At 40.5% G+C, this 13,820-nt stretch overlaps 4 protein-coding genes across 5 annotated transcripts; 2 read left to right on the top strand and 2 right to left on the bottom strand.

The window, feature by feature from the left end:
- Positions 1–190: 190 nt before the first annotated feature.
- Positions 191–3,451, bottom strand: upf3b (UPF3B regulator of nonsense mediated mRNA decay). The gene is made up of 10 exons (XM_028417028.1): positions 3,200–3,451; positions 2,875–2,981; positions 2,674–2,780; positions 2,479–2,577; positions 2,168–2,278; positions 2,031–2,074; positions 1,761–1,949; positions 1,538–1,689; positions 1,164–1,458; positions 191–1,082 (listed from the first exon to the last, which is right to left on the bottom strand). Exons 1-10 carry the CDS (start codon positions 3,302–3,304, stop codon positions 945–947), a joined length of 1,347 nt encoding a protein of 448 aa, XP_028272829.1. The 5' UTR covers positions 3,305–3,451; the 3' UTR covers positions 191–944.
- A 403-nt stretch (positions 3,452–3,854) lies between these two features.
- ndufa1 (NADH:ubiquinone oxidoreductase subunit A1) lies at positions 3,855–5,055 on the top strand. The gene is made up of 3 exons (XM_028416535.1): positions 3,855–4,083; positions 4,175–4,264; positions 4,900–5,055. Exons 1-3 carry the CDS (start codon positions 3,982–3,984, stop codon positions 4,918–4,920), a joined length of 213 nt encoding a protein of 70 aa, XP_028272336.1. The 5' UTR covers positions 3,855–3,981; the 3' UTR covers positions 4,921–5,055.
- Positions 5,056–5,203: 148 nt separating this feature from the next.
- Positions 5,204–8,323, bottom strand: nkap (NFKB activating protein). The gene is made up of 8 exons (XM_028416242.1): positions 7,740–8,323; positions 7,363–7,443; positions 6,886–6,950; positions 6,712–6,810; positions 6,581–6,623; positions 6,301–6,495; positions 5,964–6,113; positions 5,204–5,745 (listed from the first exon to the last, which is right to left on the bottom strand). The coding sequence occupies exons 1-8, from the start codon at positions 8,189–8,191 to the stop codon at positions 5,571–5,573; spliced, it is 1,260 nt and encodes a 419-aa protein (XP_028272043.1). The 5' UTR covers positions 8,192–8,323; the 3' UTR covers positions 5,204–5,570.
- A 383-nt stretch (positions 8,324–8,706) lies between these two features.
- zbtb33 (zinc finger and BTB domain containing 33) lies at positions 8,707–12,983 on the top strand. 2 transcript variants are annotated; one of them, XM_028416363.1, is made up of 2 exons: positions 8,707–8,894; positions 9,801–12,930. In XM_028416363.1, exon 2 carries the CDS (start codon positions 9,803–9,805, stop codon positions 11,660–11,662), a length of 1,860 nt encoding a protein of 619 aa, XP_028272164.1. In that variant the 5' UTR covers positions 8,707–8,894; positions 9,801–9,802; the 3' UTR covers positions 11,663–12,930. The 2 variants fall into 2 exon arrangements, with proteins under 2 accessions (XP_028272164.1, XP_028272165.1); XM_028416364.1 differs by having other exon boundaries at positions 8,879–9,010; positions 9,801–12,983.
- Positions 12,984–13,820: the final 837 nt, after the last annotated feature.

Raw genomic sequence — 13,820 nt, forward strand, 5'->3', positions numbered from 1 at the left:
CGTTCAAATTATAATGTAGATTTTCAGAAAAGTATAAAATTGAATTTTAGCATGATTCACAACATTATAAAGGGGGATATTATTAACAGAAACAATACAAAGTTTAATCAGGTAAAAATATAATGACTTTACATAAAGCACACTATGCTTCAATACCATCGCTGTTTCACAAAAGACAAAAAGTCACATACTCTTTGACAAAGAACTTTTATTTCCAGTCAAACGTGGCAAGTGTATGTTAGCATCACTAGTACTGATATGTGTCCATGCTGCATTCAGTTTAATGTATCACAGATGAATGTTAAAGAGGAGTTTCAGATTAGAAAAGAAGGGGAAAGGCCACAGGTAGATCACTGATTATTTGACTGGTCTCAAGTCTCCATGCAGGCATAGCTGTCACATGGCAGTCAGAAGTGAGCATATTTACTCCATCACTGTAAGGATAAATGAACAAAGCACACGATGCCCAGACCAGATAGATTACAGATAATGTCTTTCAGTATGTTAGCTTCAGGTATTTTGTTGATTGCTTGGCTCCCCAGTCAGAATAAGCTGAGTACACCTGAAATTGAAAATGCTACAGCAAAACCCTCTTTTCTAGACAGGGTGAACATTTTACTGTAAAGTTTGGCAATGTAGACATGTATTAGGAAGCAGCTGTTTAGGTTTAGATGAACAACAATATTGAAGTAAGGCCACTTTGAGTTCACATGGTCCCAGAAAGCTCTGGCTTCATTACGGTCACTTCTGCTAACAAATAAAACTTCAGGCACTAACAGGCTCCACAATCATACCTCTGCCTCTGAGACTGGAAGAGCCGAATGCAGCCCTAGTTGGACTGAAGTGCCCATCTGGACCTGAGATGCCACACAGCTGCTCTGAGCTCCACAGGCCTGTCTCCCCTCTCCTCGCTAAACTTAAATTGCCATATGTAGAAATCAAGCTCAGTCATCTCCTTTCTCAGACACTTTTTTAGTCTCATGGTCTGGCTTTTTGTCAACGGAGTTGGACTCGGTTCCTCCACCTGGAGCTCGATTGCGGCTCCTGGCTCCTGGCTGGTATAGCTGAATAGCAGGGCGGTCCTGATGCAAAGAAAGAACACTTTTTAGAAATGCTTAAATACAGTTGGAAGAAAAAGAACAAAATGATTTAAGAGTCATTACCTTGTTTCTTAGCCGCTCTCTTTTACTAATATCATCCTTCTTGTTGTCTTTAACAACCTTCTCCGGCCTCTCAGAGTGAGAGTCGGTCATGTGTTCACCTTTCTTCTTCTCCAAGGCTTTTTCTCGCTTGACCTCATCGTCCTGCTTCCTGTAGGAATTCTCTCCATCCTGCCGCTCTCTTCTCCTTCGCCGATTCTCGTCCTGCCGCTTAACACGCTCCTTCTGCAACCGCTCACGGTCTCTGTCTCGATCTGCATCCCGCTCCCTGAACTCCTTACGCCCCTCTTCGTCCCCTCTGTGTGTAAAGCACAACTCCTGTTTATGTCTTCTGTTCAAAGTAAGCAATATGAGAAGAAATGACTGAAGCAACTAACTTTTTTCCACGTTCGTCTTTGCTCTCAAAGTTCTGACGCCTCCTCTGATCACCAACAGATCTGTCCTCTTTATTTGGCTTATCTGGTTTCTTTGGCTTTTCCTTGGGCTTGTCAGACATCCCATCTTCACCTCTGTCTGGCTTTTTCAGGAGCTACACAGGTGAAAGAAAAGTTAACATTAAAATGTATAATGGCATTTTAAATAACATTGCAGCACATTTACCTTAATTTTTGGTTCTTCTTTAACTTGGTCCTTGTCTTTCTCCAGTGGCTTCTCAAGTCTTTTCATCTTCTCGGCCTCTTTGCGCTTCCTCCTCTCCTCCTCCCTCCATTTACGACGCTCCTCATCCCGCAGACGCTTGCGCTCCAGCTCCCTCCTTCTTCTCTCCTCTTTCTTTTCCTCTCTCAGTCTCTGAAAGCATTAAAAGGGAACATGTGAAGCCAGATTCCATCCTGCGACTTAACGTAGATCACCACTATTCTACTTATTTACCTGTTTGTTCTTCAGAAAATCCAACAGGGGAGTTGTCTTTTTACCTTCAGGAAAAAGAAAAAATACATTAATATTACACTCAATGCAGTGTGTCTGTGTCACATGCCCCTTTTTAACTGAAGCGACTGTTAACATACCCACAAGTTCCTTTGATTTTGCCTCAATCTCTTCCAACAGAGTCTCAGGCGTAGATGTGAATTTCTCCTCATCGCCATTATAATATTCAAGGAACTTCTTGTAATCAGGATCTGAAAAAAAAACACAGGAAACAAATGCTGTTAATCGCAGTGATACTTTTGCTCTGCATCATCATATGCTGTACTTAATTCAAGTAAAGCATTTTTTTTGGATACATGAGGGAAAATGGCACATATAGACTGAAGTTTGTTTGCCAGGTGCATAGTGGTATAAAAGCAAAAGAAGATCCACCACCAAAAGTAACTTTTACCTTCAGTTATTGTGCCACATTTCGCATCCTTTTTCTTGCTTCTTTTCTTGGCAGTCTTTTGAAAAGGTGCAAACTCCACGATGGCAGGGTACTCCTGACCTGTTGGACATGATGAAAACAACATGTAGACAAGCGTGAAGCCTAATGTACACTTGAATAAATGTATATTTATCACCACTTTCATGCCTTTTATACCTCTGTTGTCAATGAAAACATATCCATCAAATCTGTCTCTGAAGAGGACAATATCCTCTTGATTTTTGAAATTGATGTAGGCTCTTGCAAAGAGGTGAGGGTAAAGGCTGAAAAGACAAAATACTGGGGTCAGATATCACCATTAGAGATAACAGTTGTGTATTTTTTTTAACTATGATAGTTCGTTACAGGTTCATTCACCTGGTGTCGTTAGAGAAAAACTCCAGGTAGTCCACCTCTGGAAGAGGCTGCAGCTGCTCCTCCAGCTCCTCTTTGGTCAGACTTGGTGGTAACCGTCTGATCACAATCTGGTAAAAGATAGTTTGAAGTTTTTTACGGCCAAAAGTAGACAACAATTTGCTAATGCTGACTTAAAAGCTGGGGTTAGTCTTGTGAGTTTGTGTGACGTCAATTAAGTTACAGTAGACCGTTGCAAAGCAACTACAAACAAATGTGGTATTTTACAGCTAATAATATTCATAATGCAATGTTTATAACACGAGCTAACGCAGCTAGCAATCTGTACCTTTGTCATGGCCTCCTTCTTTTCTTTGGACGTCTTTTCTCCAGCTTCACATTTTATCTCCACTTTCCTCTCCTTCGGTCGAGTGTTTTCTTTGTCTTCCTTCATGGCTGAATATCTACTTTGTACCGCTGTTGAATCTCATCACACTTAACAGACTTGTTTACTTTTTTTTAGCAAGTTAGCACCGCCTAGCATCAAACCAACTAGCCGTAACTTCCTCTCTGACGGTTGAACATGTAGTTTGTCTTTACCACAGGGAGGGGGCGCTGTAAATCAAAATAACCGAGCTTCGTTGTTTTGATTTTTAAATTTAAATTGTTTTTGTTTTTCATTCAATCGTAAGTTTATCTTTCATTTTTCCTTTTATGTGTTTTTCTTAGAAGAATTTATGCGTTTATATGTTTACGGAAATTCAGCAAAAAGGAGCTTCCGCTCTTCCACTGCCTTTCAAAATAAAAGCTTGTAATTTCAAGTTTGGAATAATTTTTTTAAAGAATCATTACACCGATCGTTAGTTGTTAATAAATATTCTGTCATAACTGTATTCTAAGCATGCAGCTTACGCTTTTTACAGTCTATAATGGTTGTATCGTATCGTCTTGACGCATGAGGCTTTTAATATGAAAATTTGAATTTGTAATTCCGGTAGAGGGACATAGGTCGTGAGGACGGTCGACATTTTGTTAGCTTCTTAGCAAAATATACGTTCTCCGGTGGGGTTTTGGACAACCTAGTTGTCCTTAGAATTGTTTATTTCGTCTGGCAGGTAAAACGTCGTCACCATGTGGTATGAAATTCTTCCCGGTCTCGGCTTAATGACCGTTTGTCTCATCATTCCCGGTATTGTGACCGCAAATGTTCACAAGTTCACCAACGGAGGAAAGGTAAAGGCTGCCACGGCGAACCTGGAGCAAACGTGAAGTGTTTTTATGTTTTAAAATGCTTTATTTAAAAAAAAAACTTGTTTTCCTGCAGGAGAAGAGAATCGCTCGTGTTCCTTGGCAGTGGTACATGATGGAGAGAGACAAGCGAGTTGGGGGGACGGGACGCTACTATGACTCAAAGGTAAAGCGTGTAACAATAACAATAATATTCTTTTTCTGTCTTGTCAATCTGGTCAATATCACTGGTCAGCCACAGCATTAGAACAGTGCTGTGTCTCCTTTATCATGTTCCACTCCACATCTGAAAGTGTCCTGTGGTACTAAGATGTTAGACATAGATCCATAGTAGGTTGCAATTTGGGGCATGCACTGTGTATAATATTCCTTAAATCATTCCTTAACCGTTTCTGCAGTATGGCAGGGCACACGTCTCTGCACTCATCCTAGGATTTAGGTGTGTTAAAGTAACATCCACAGGGCCCAGTCACTGCCTACCTTCATAAAACGCCCTCAGTCCTCTTATCATGTAGATTGTCTTGTTACAGTTGATGTCACAGTCAAACTCAGATAATAACCGGTCATTTTGGAAAGGGCAGAAAAAAGACAAGACCAAAAACTCATTTACTAATAAAAGAAAAGCTAATCCATAACAGGCTGGTGTTGCAGTGATCATACTGCTTACTGTACTCTGATTTGGATTTTAGAGACACTTATACTCTGTACTTTACTGTATTTAATGTAACTTGATACCCTCTGGCACAAGAATTTCCTTCGGGATTAATAAAGTTTTATCTTCTTTTCTCTGTTTGTCACTAGGGCCTGGAGAACATTCACTGATGAAGAACATGGAGACCAAGACAAGGATAAAGTTCTTTGTTGTACATTGAAAGATTATATTTATCAATTAATAGTTTTTCAGTTGTTTAAGGTGGTTTTTGTCCCTGGTTTAAAATAAACTGTTTAACACTGAAATGTTTTGGGTCTTTTACTCATGTTTTACTCATGTTTCTTTGGTAAACTTGGTGCTGTGAGTCTTGCTGGTCTTAAAACTGCACAACATGTTTTCTTTTCTATCATCAGTTTAATATGTTTGACAAAATGAGACGTGTAATAACACAAGATGGTAAACTTACAGTTTATTCATTCAGTGTAGTATGCAGACTAAAGCAGAAGAAACATGGACAGACATTTAGGCTGACACGTTTGAAAGCATTGCTCTGTTTCAGTGTTTCCGAGCTTCAATTTAGTCACCTCAACCAAGTTGAGAAATTCCTCTAAATTGAATCTATTACATTTCTTATATTTACAAGAGAAAAAGAATGAACTATAGAGAATAAAATAAACTCAAACTCGGTACTTTCTTTACAACTTGAATCCCTTCCCACTGTACATTTCACTGAAACAAAATACAGGTATCCTCCCAGAAATAAAACATTAGACCACACACAGTAAAGGTGTCCAATGGCAGGAAGTGTGAGATGAAGAAATTACTTCTCCTCCTTGCCTTTGGTCTTTCTGTACACCATCTCCCTGAAACTGGACAGGATCTTGCTCTCCCTCTTCCTCCTCTCCTCTTGGTTGAAGGAAGCCAGAGCTCTCTTTTCGTCTGCGCTGTAGATCTGGTTTTCCTTTCTCAGACGCACAGCCTCCATACGACGATGTCTGCAGGACGAATTAAAGTGTGTGAGCATTACAGAAATGAATGTTTGGATAAAAGAATACAGGAGTCTGTGTTAGAAGAATTGGGACCATCGAACAAAGTACTTTTTTTGCCCAAAATCATGTAAATTGGTACATGAAATACATATTTGACTGCTGTGATATGAATCAGATGATGGCTAAAGGGACAGTCAGCAGCCTGGTTTATAAACTTTGTGTACCTGCTACCGCTCATAACGTATCCAGACTTCTCAAAGTTTGCAATCTCGTCGCTGGTGAGGCCGATCTCTCCTCTCCTTGGGATACGTTTTCCAGCTTTCACATACTCTGCCATAGCAGCACCTTCACCTGGCAACAGGGCATGACCAAAACTGGAGAAAGACAAAAACAACCCTGTTAGAATTACAATTACTTGTACTGTAAGTATGTAAATTTACCACTTAAACTGATCCAAAACTGTCTTTTTTTAACTCCGACCTACACAGATGTATTTGCACATACTGCGTCTTCTCTGTTTAGGTAAATAGTGCAAACACAAAAATAAACAAGGAGACTCACTCTAAGGGACGGTCATCCTGGGACATATGAGTGAGCGGAGCTTCAGGGCCAACCAAGTGTTCATCTATGCAGGTTTTCTCCACCCACATAACCCCACTGGGATCTTCCTCCTCCTCTTCCTCTGACTCCTCACTGCTGGACTCACTGGACTCCTTGCGGCTTTTCTTCGCCTTCTTCTTCTTGGACTTCTTGGACCTTTTAGGAAAAAAAGATATTAATGCATTTAAAAACACTCCCCTGTGTAAAGGCAGAGAGCAGATAGCTGCATATAAGAACCTACTTTTTGCTCTTCTTCTTCTTTTTCTTCTTCTTCATTTCTTCTTCTGAAAGACAAAAGCAGGATGCTGGTAAAAAAAAACTGCCATTGCTGACAAGTCTTGAATGAATGGGATTAAGATGTGATTGTCTCACCATCAGAATCTGACTCCAGGTCACTGTCCTCTGAATGCTTTTTGTTCTTTCTTTTCTTGGACTTCTTTTTCTTCTTCTTCTTTTTCTTCTTCTTTTCTTCTATTATTGACAGACAGGAGACCTTGTAAATCCAAACATCTTACTATTACCATAATTTAGCATATCTTTGCATACCTTCTGAGCTGGATTCTGAACTGCTGTTTTTCTCGTCTTCTTCAACTGGTGTGAACTCATCAGAGCTGAAGGAGAGAAAAGACAGAACTTCATGTTTGATCCCTGTCCTTTTACTAGTCTTAACACGTTAAGATCACTGGTTGTTGCACTTTATAGAATGTCATATATTACTCTGTAATATCTTGCACATACTGGCTAATTAACTGCTCAGTATTTACCGATATAGACTGTTTTGCACAATACTGTGGTTATATACACTAAATATACACTATTGCATCCACTACTCACCTAAATATTATTTGACTCTGATGCATATATATATGTTGAGCCGATGCAACTAAATTTATCTCTGTATACACTGGCTGTGTATTTGAATGACAATAAAGTTTGTCTATGTCTAAGCACAGTCTCTTTGCAGCTGAACAAGAACAGACAAATAAAGGTCGCTTCTCATACAGTATCTAGCTGTTGACTTACTCTGGTTCTTTCACTCTCGGTGAATATCCCCAAACTTCAGGACAGCCTAGCTCTCCAATCCTCTCTCTTTCTTGCAGACGTCTGGAAAAAAGAAAGAACATGTTACAGGTTGAATACATGACAAACAGCATTTAAATCATCAGCAATTTAAAACAGGCCTGTCCATCTGTTTATAGAGGGTCTCTCCATCTCCAGAGGACGGTGAGTCTGAGATACATTATTTAGTTGTTTACTTGATTACTACTTGATTCAGTTCTCTGTTGTTGTTGTTTTTTTGTCATGGGTACAATTGTGTGCTTGGTTATTAGCTGTGTGGGAGTTTGACCCCACCCCCTGTGTTTTGTGGACCCACTAGCTTGGTGGACGTGTTTTCTTACCTGGCAATGAAAGCCTCCTGTCTTTGTCTCTGGGCATCGTCCCTCTGCTGCTCGTAATAATAATCATCTTTAAATGTGCCGTGTCTTCCAGGGGCGTCTTTCGGTTCAGACCAGTGGTTGTGGTTGGTATTGGCGCTATGGTTGTGGACCTCCCTGGTTCTGGATCTGGATCTCGATCTGGATCTTGATCTTGACCGGGAGCGGCTTCGACGGGGGCTTCCAATGCGGAAACGTCGGATGTTTCTCGCCTCTTTGAATCGACGCTCCCGTTCCTCGCGTTCCCTCTCCCGGTTGCGCGGCCTGGGGAGTTTGGGCCCGAAACTGTCGGGAGACAAGCTTCGATCTCCGCTCTTGCTCCGGTTGCGACTGCGGGAGCGGGTCCGAGGTCTCCGGGCCCGAGGACTCCGAGGCTCTTCGCCGCCGTCAGAGCTCGACCGATCGGACAGAGTCATACCCTCTGATCACTGTGCACTGAAGCAAAACTACTGGACAAAGTAAAAAGACAGAAACATAAATCTTAAATCTGCGCCGAGAACTCGTCTGCCTTCAGTAGTACGCAGGTAGAGCGTCTAATAACAGGAAGTCCGTCACCAAACAGAAACCAGTGTTCCGGTTAACATACCACACAAAGTTCCGCCTCTTGCATTTATTACTATTTAAGCGAAATGATTTGTAGTAACAGCGTTTATCAGATCAAAGTAATAGATCAGATCAAAGTAATAGTAAGACTCAAAGCAGCGGTAGAGTTGCTATGCTACAGAAGTGCATTATATAAAAAATCAAATATGAAATGACATTACGCCAAACATACGTGGTATAACAGCTGACCATGGAAAAACTATAACATACACAAATGTGTAAAAGTGAGAAATTAGGTTCTAAATAAATGTTTAAAACTATTCATAGCTTCAGCTTTTATTTTGAAGGCGAGGTTGATGAACCGGAAGTTATCTCGTCGCTAAACCCTGCATGGAAAAAGTAAACAGTTTTCAGCTGTAACTGCTTCCACGCACGGTTTCATTCAGATTTTTAGGCTAGCATGAAGCCAGCCTGTTATACGTTACCTGTCTTGTAGTGGTGTCATTCTGTGGCTGTCAGTCCTACACGACGGCGACTCCTTGTGGCTGATGAATAGTGAAGCTGGAACGTGAAGCGGTGAGCGCAGCTGGCAGCTCAGGCTGTCTGTTGTTAGCCATTGTTTGTAGGCGGCTAAGTTAATCAATAAGCTACGTATCAGGGAGCCTGTGTCGTCTTGGCTGTTGTTGTTGCAGGTAAAACTGGTAAATGTGTGGTGTTGTTACAGATTATAAGCGTTCAGATTAGCGTTTATTCATTGTAGTGTTGCACACTTGCTAGCATGCTAATAAGATGCTAAACAGGAGGCCGCGCTGCTCCCTTTCAATAATGAGGAAGAGGGAAGGAAACATAGCCAAGGTTAGCTTTCTTATCCAGCATCTGGATAAATATTGTGTTAAACGCTTTATTGGTCATAAATATAAGAAGACTGCTGACAAGTTTAATTTAACTAAATGTGGTTCTACAGCCTGTACTGCTTGGGTAGACCACCGTTTTGGCTAATGTCAGCTAAGGTATCACTATTGTTTTTGTTTACCTCAGGTATAACCCTCATCCCTAATAGCTGTTTGTGAACAAACTCGGACATTTTCATTTGTTTTCCTGTCATCAGTGTATCAAATGTTGATAAAATACTACAAATATTAAAAAAAATAATAATTTAGCAATTATACTGGTGACTGTATAGTACACGGACAACTGGTTTAGGCTAATGCAGAGAAATACTGATGTAGTTAAACATTTTGAATAAACTTTATGGACATTTTTAGACACTGTAGTTTCTGATGTTGTTGTATTTTATAACATTGAATATGATTAGAGGATTTATTGCATGCTAGTGGGGATATACTAAGGGTTACCGACCAGATACAGCAGTTTGTTGTTAATGTTATAATTAAGTTATAGCTCATCAAAGATAAATATTTTCTCACTGCATATGTAGAGTCTAATTCTAATTTGTTGTCATTGTTTTCTCTGTCTTTTTAGACATGCCAAATCTAAAGCTCATCTCAGCAACTGACACACAGTATTCAACAGCTGTGCTGAAGTCCATGAATGATCAGCGGAATCATGGATTGTTTTGTGACGTCACCATCATCATACAGGACAGGAAATTCAGAGCGCACAAGACGATCCTGTCTGCCTCGAGTACGTATTTCCACCAGCTATTCAGTGTAGCTGGACAAGTGATCGAGCTGAACTTCATCAGGCCTGAAATCTTCGAGGAGATTCTCAACTACATTTACACTTCCAAAATTGTTCGTGTCCGTTCTGATATGTTGGAGGAGCTCATAAATGCTGGACAGATACTGGGAGTCAAGTTCATTGCAAACTTGGGTTCACCGTTGTCACAAGTCAAGGGTTTGCCAGGTTTGTCCAAAGAGACGGAAAACAAAAACGACACATCCACAGAACTGATGCCAATAATCACAGAGTCCTTCTCCATATCTGCAGAGGAATTCAATCAGACAAACAGGTCTGCGGGTAATGAGGATGACTCAGACAGTGATGTTATGTTTGTCTCACAGACAGATGCTAAGCAGAAAGCCAGCTCTGGTGAAATCATTGATGTGGATAAAGCTGATTCAGAAAAAGTCACATCAAACCAAAATATAGAATCAAATCATGCGCTTGCTAAAAATGACAAAAATGCCACAAGCCCGTTGAAAGCGTATGTTGCAAAGCCTCCTAGCATCAGTTGCCCTAACTCCAGCAGTCCTCTGTGCAGTCCAGACAGTAGCTCCAATCACTCCTCTTCCCCCGCCAGAGTTTCCTCAGGGAGTGCTCCCACAACACCAGCCAGGTCAAGCAGTTTCACCCCTGAGCTGTCCAGTGCCTCTCAGTCCTCAGAAAACATTGACATAATGGGGGTCCATAGGAAACAAGTGTCTACTTCAGCTCAAACAGGGGATTTCAAAATAAGACTCATAGATGTATCCGGAAGCTCAACAGTTCAAACCAACATTCCCAAAACTACTGCAGCAGCAAAAAAGACAGTGACAATTAATACAGCCACAGAGATTGATTCCATATCATCAGGCTGTAAAGTGTATGCTAATATTGGAGAAAATACTTATGACATTGTCCCAGTGAAGGAGGATCCCGGAGAAGGAGGCTCTAAAGCCAGTAAAGGAAAGAGATCCTTAATGGCAACACCCCTGAAACCTTTTGATAAAACACCTCTGTCTGTCAAGGGCGGACCAAACAAGAAGAAGACCAAAACAGAGCTCGAAGATCACTACGAGCTGATCATGGATGGGAAGACTTTCTACGTGTGCATTGTATGTAAACGTCCCTATGTGTGTCTGCCGAGCCTGCGCCGCCACTTCAATACTCACTCATGGGAGAAAAAGTACCCGTGTCGCTACTGCAACAAGGTCTTTGCACTGGCAGAGTACAGAACTAAACATGAAATCCACCACACAGGAGAGAGGAGGTACCAGTGCTTGATGTGCAATGAAATGTTCATCAACTACCAATTACTATCTGGTCACTGCAAGCAAGCCCACAATCAGGATCCCTGTGGAAGGAAAGAGAAAGACGACGGTGAAAACAACCTGTACCGCCTGCTGCCATGTAAATCAGTGCAGATGAAGTCTTACTCTTGGATTACTGATGGGCCAGGAGTGCCCGTCATATCTGAGGATGGCAGCGTGCAGCATGTCACCACTGTTGGTGAGGCTGTCCACTCTTCCACCCAAAGCAGGATGTTGAACTGGGATGACATCTTCGTGGAGCCTGATTCTCACATGGCACCCGACAGCCACCGCCCACCTGGAGCAGCAGCCATGAATGCTCCTCCACAGGGAGGCACAGACTTTGAATTTGTTACTCCAGAAACATACTGAGCAACAACTGCTGTTGTTATCTGTGCCTTTTAGGTGCCCCTTTTCCTCATAGCTTCAATGTCAACAATATTTTTTTTTTAACTCCTGATGGTGACAGCAGAGGGTACGGTCACATTAAATTGTTGAGTTTAATTAGTAATTGTAGTCATAGTAATATTGTGATGATGCCCTCTAGTTGCATCCACAATGGTAAGTTAGTTAAAGTAAACAGGTAGATTGGACTTAATAACAGTGTAATGTGATCGTATCCTCACTCACGTTACTCTGCAATAATCTTGATCATTCATATCATTTGAAATGATGACAGCCAAAAGATTAAATAAGGTTCACATGCAGTGAAATCATGAAAAAAAAAATCCATGCATGAATGGGAAAATTCTCCTTGAAACAAGAAGGGGGTTAAAATAATAATAATATTCTGAAAAGTCAGAAGCAAAAATCAACACACCGACAAGAGTCAGAGTCTCATGTCGTCTCTTTCAGCACTGCTTTTAACATGTAGGCCATTATTCCTAATGATATTAAACGGCCAACAGAGGCCTCTCAAAAAGTGGAAATGGGGTTACCTATTTAAGACTTAAAGCTCAGCTGATGAGTTTGCCTGTAACCAGGTGACCCTTTTTTTCCCTTTGGTCAGGGATCAGAACAGAACAGTTCTATATAAAACAACAGAACCCCTTAATAAATAAACAGTCATGAATTTCAGTCAGTTTTACAACTGATCAAACCAGTTCCCTATTAAAAAATGTAATTATGTGCAAGAGAATGTTAAGTATGATGAGTTGTTTTTGTTTTATTATGTGTTTTTTTTTTGGCATTACCACATTTGGGTCATGTGGGAGTGACTATTTAATTTCACAGTGGCTTGAAAAGCCTGTTTGGTCAATTTAACACCTTCTGTTTTATTTTCATACATTTGTACTATATTTTTTTATTTCATTTTTTTAATACCAAAATCTGCCTGGTGACATGAAATAGCCTAGAGATTTTGCATAAAAATGGTAAGATAGGGATTAACTGAGGATTATTCATGCATTTAGCACATATGGCACTTAGACTTAAATTAGGCAGAAAGCATTTGTTTTGTAGTATTCCCTACTTTTTCTTCTGTGTTTTTCCATTGTGTCAGAGATTAGTAGTATGGTATTGGTTAGTACAAGTAGAGCTAACACATATTTTGTGTTATTTCACTCAGTTTCATCATGCAGGTTTTGTCTTTATATTAAATAAATAACATCTTCTATGTGACGTTTATATTTCTGTTATATCCTTTTTTTTTTTACTTTTGATATTTCAGATGAATTAAATTGGGTTATAGTAATGGATCTCTGATGGTAAATAAATGATACTTTTTCTTTTCTAACCAGCATAGAAACCTCTATTTTATTGACGGTCTCTGATTGAGGTACAAAAAGCGGCAACAAAGATCTAAAATGTGCAACATTTCGATCGTAAACATCTTCGGGTGCTGTTTCTGTTACATTTTTTGCACAAAGATGCAGCAATTTTTGTTTTGTTTTTTTCTTGCCAGCACCTGTTTTTTGTTTGCACTAATTTAATATTTGATGATGAAAACTTGAAATGTTGATTTATTTGTTCCAATAATTCTGCTGTGACTCAGCTAAAGCAACATTTTTGATTTTTTTGATTTTGAAATACTTAATGATTCCATCAGGGAAATTGCTTAAGGCTGCCCAGCAAGGAGCGCCTCACACCAGTGAGTGCACTGGAGGAAGTGCGGGTAAAGTACCTTGAACAAAGACACACAACAACAATGACTAGGGAGGAGTTGGGCTCGAACCACCAACCTTCCGGTTATTGGTAGAGCAGGGTTGTCCAATAACCTGAAGGTTGGTTGTTCGACCCCAACTCCTCCCCAGTCATTGTTGTCGTGTGTCCTTGGGCAAGGCACTTTAATCTACATTTATGCAGCACCATAAGGTCCGGCAGAGCTATGAGCTGAGTGTTAACTGGCGGGGGAGATGCCAACGTGGTCATCATAAGAGTTCAGAGCACTGACTGTAAACATAAAAATGAGAAAAGTGACAGTATTTTTTCCCCACCCAGTGTCATGACAATGTACCTAACCCTTGTTTGTCCGAAGCCAGAATGATCAACTCAAGCCTAAATGTAAAAATATCGCCAGATTTCGATCAAC

This window comes from Parambassis ranga, chromosome 10 (genome assembly GCF_900634625.1).
Source record: "Parambassis ranga chromosome 10, fParRan2.1, whole genome shotgun sequence".
In the NCBI taxonomy this organism is placed as follows: domain Eukaryota; kingdom Metazoa; phylum Chordata; class Actinopteri; family Ambassidae; genus Parambassis; species Parambassis ranga.

Excerpts from the sequence above, each read along its gene's own strand:
- ndufa1 (XM_028416535.1), top strand. The coding sequence starts at position 3,982 with ATGTGGTATGAAATTCTTCCCGGTCTCGGCTTAATGACCGTTTGTCTC. Across the intron at positions 4,084-4,174 it reads AGTTCACCAACGGAGGAAAG|GAGAAGAGAATCGCTCGTGT; the intron begins GTAAAGGCTGCC and ends GTTTTCCTGCAG. Across the intron at positions 4,265-4,899 it reads GACGCTACTATGACTCAAAG|GGCCTGGAGAACATTCACTG; the intron begins GTAAAGCGTGTA and ends GTTTGTCACTAG.
- upf3b (XM_028417028.1), bottom strand. The coding sequence starts at position 3,304 with ATGAAGGAAGACAAAGAAAACACTCGACCGAAGGAGAGGAAAGTGGAG. Across the intron at positions 2,075-2,167 it reads AAAATCAAAGGAACTTGTGG|GTAAAAAGACAACTCCCCTG; the intron begins GTATGTTAACAG and ends TTTTTCCTGAAG. Across the intron at positions 1,950-2,030 it reads ATTTTCTGAAGAACAAACAG|AGACTGAGAGAGGAAAAGAA; the intron begins GTAAATAAGTAG and ends TAATGCTTTCAG.
- zbtb33 (XM_028416363.1), top strand. The coding sequence starts at position 9,803 with ATGCCAAATCTAAAGCTCATCTCAGCAACTGACACACAGTATTCAACA.
- nkap (XM_028416242.1), bottom strand. The coding sequence starts at position 8,191 with ATGACTCTGTCCGATCGGTCGAGCTCTGACGGCGGCGAAGAGCCTCGG. Across the intron at positions 6,624-6,711 it reads CCTGGAGTCAGATTCTGATG|AAGAAGAAATGAAGAAGAAG; the intron begins GTGAGACAATCA and ends TTTGTCTTTCAG. Across the intron at positions 6,114-6,300 it reads CAGGATGACCGTCCCTTAGA|TTTTGGTCATGCCCTGTTGC; the intron begins GTGAGTCTCCTT and ends GTCTTTCTCCAG.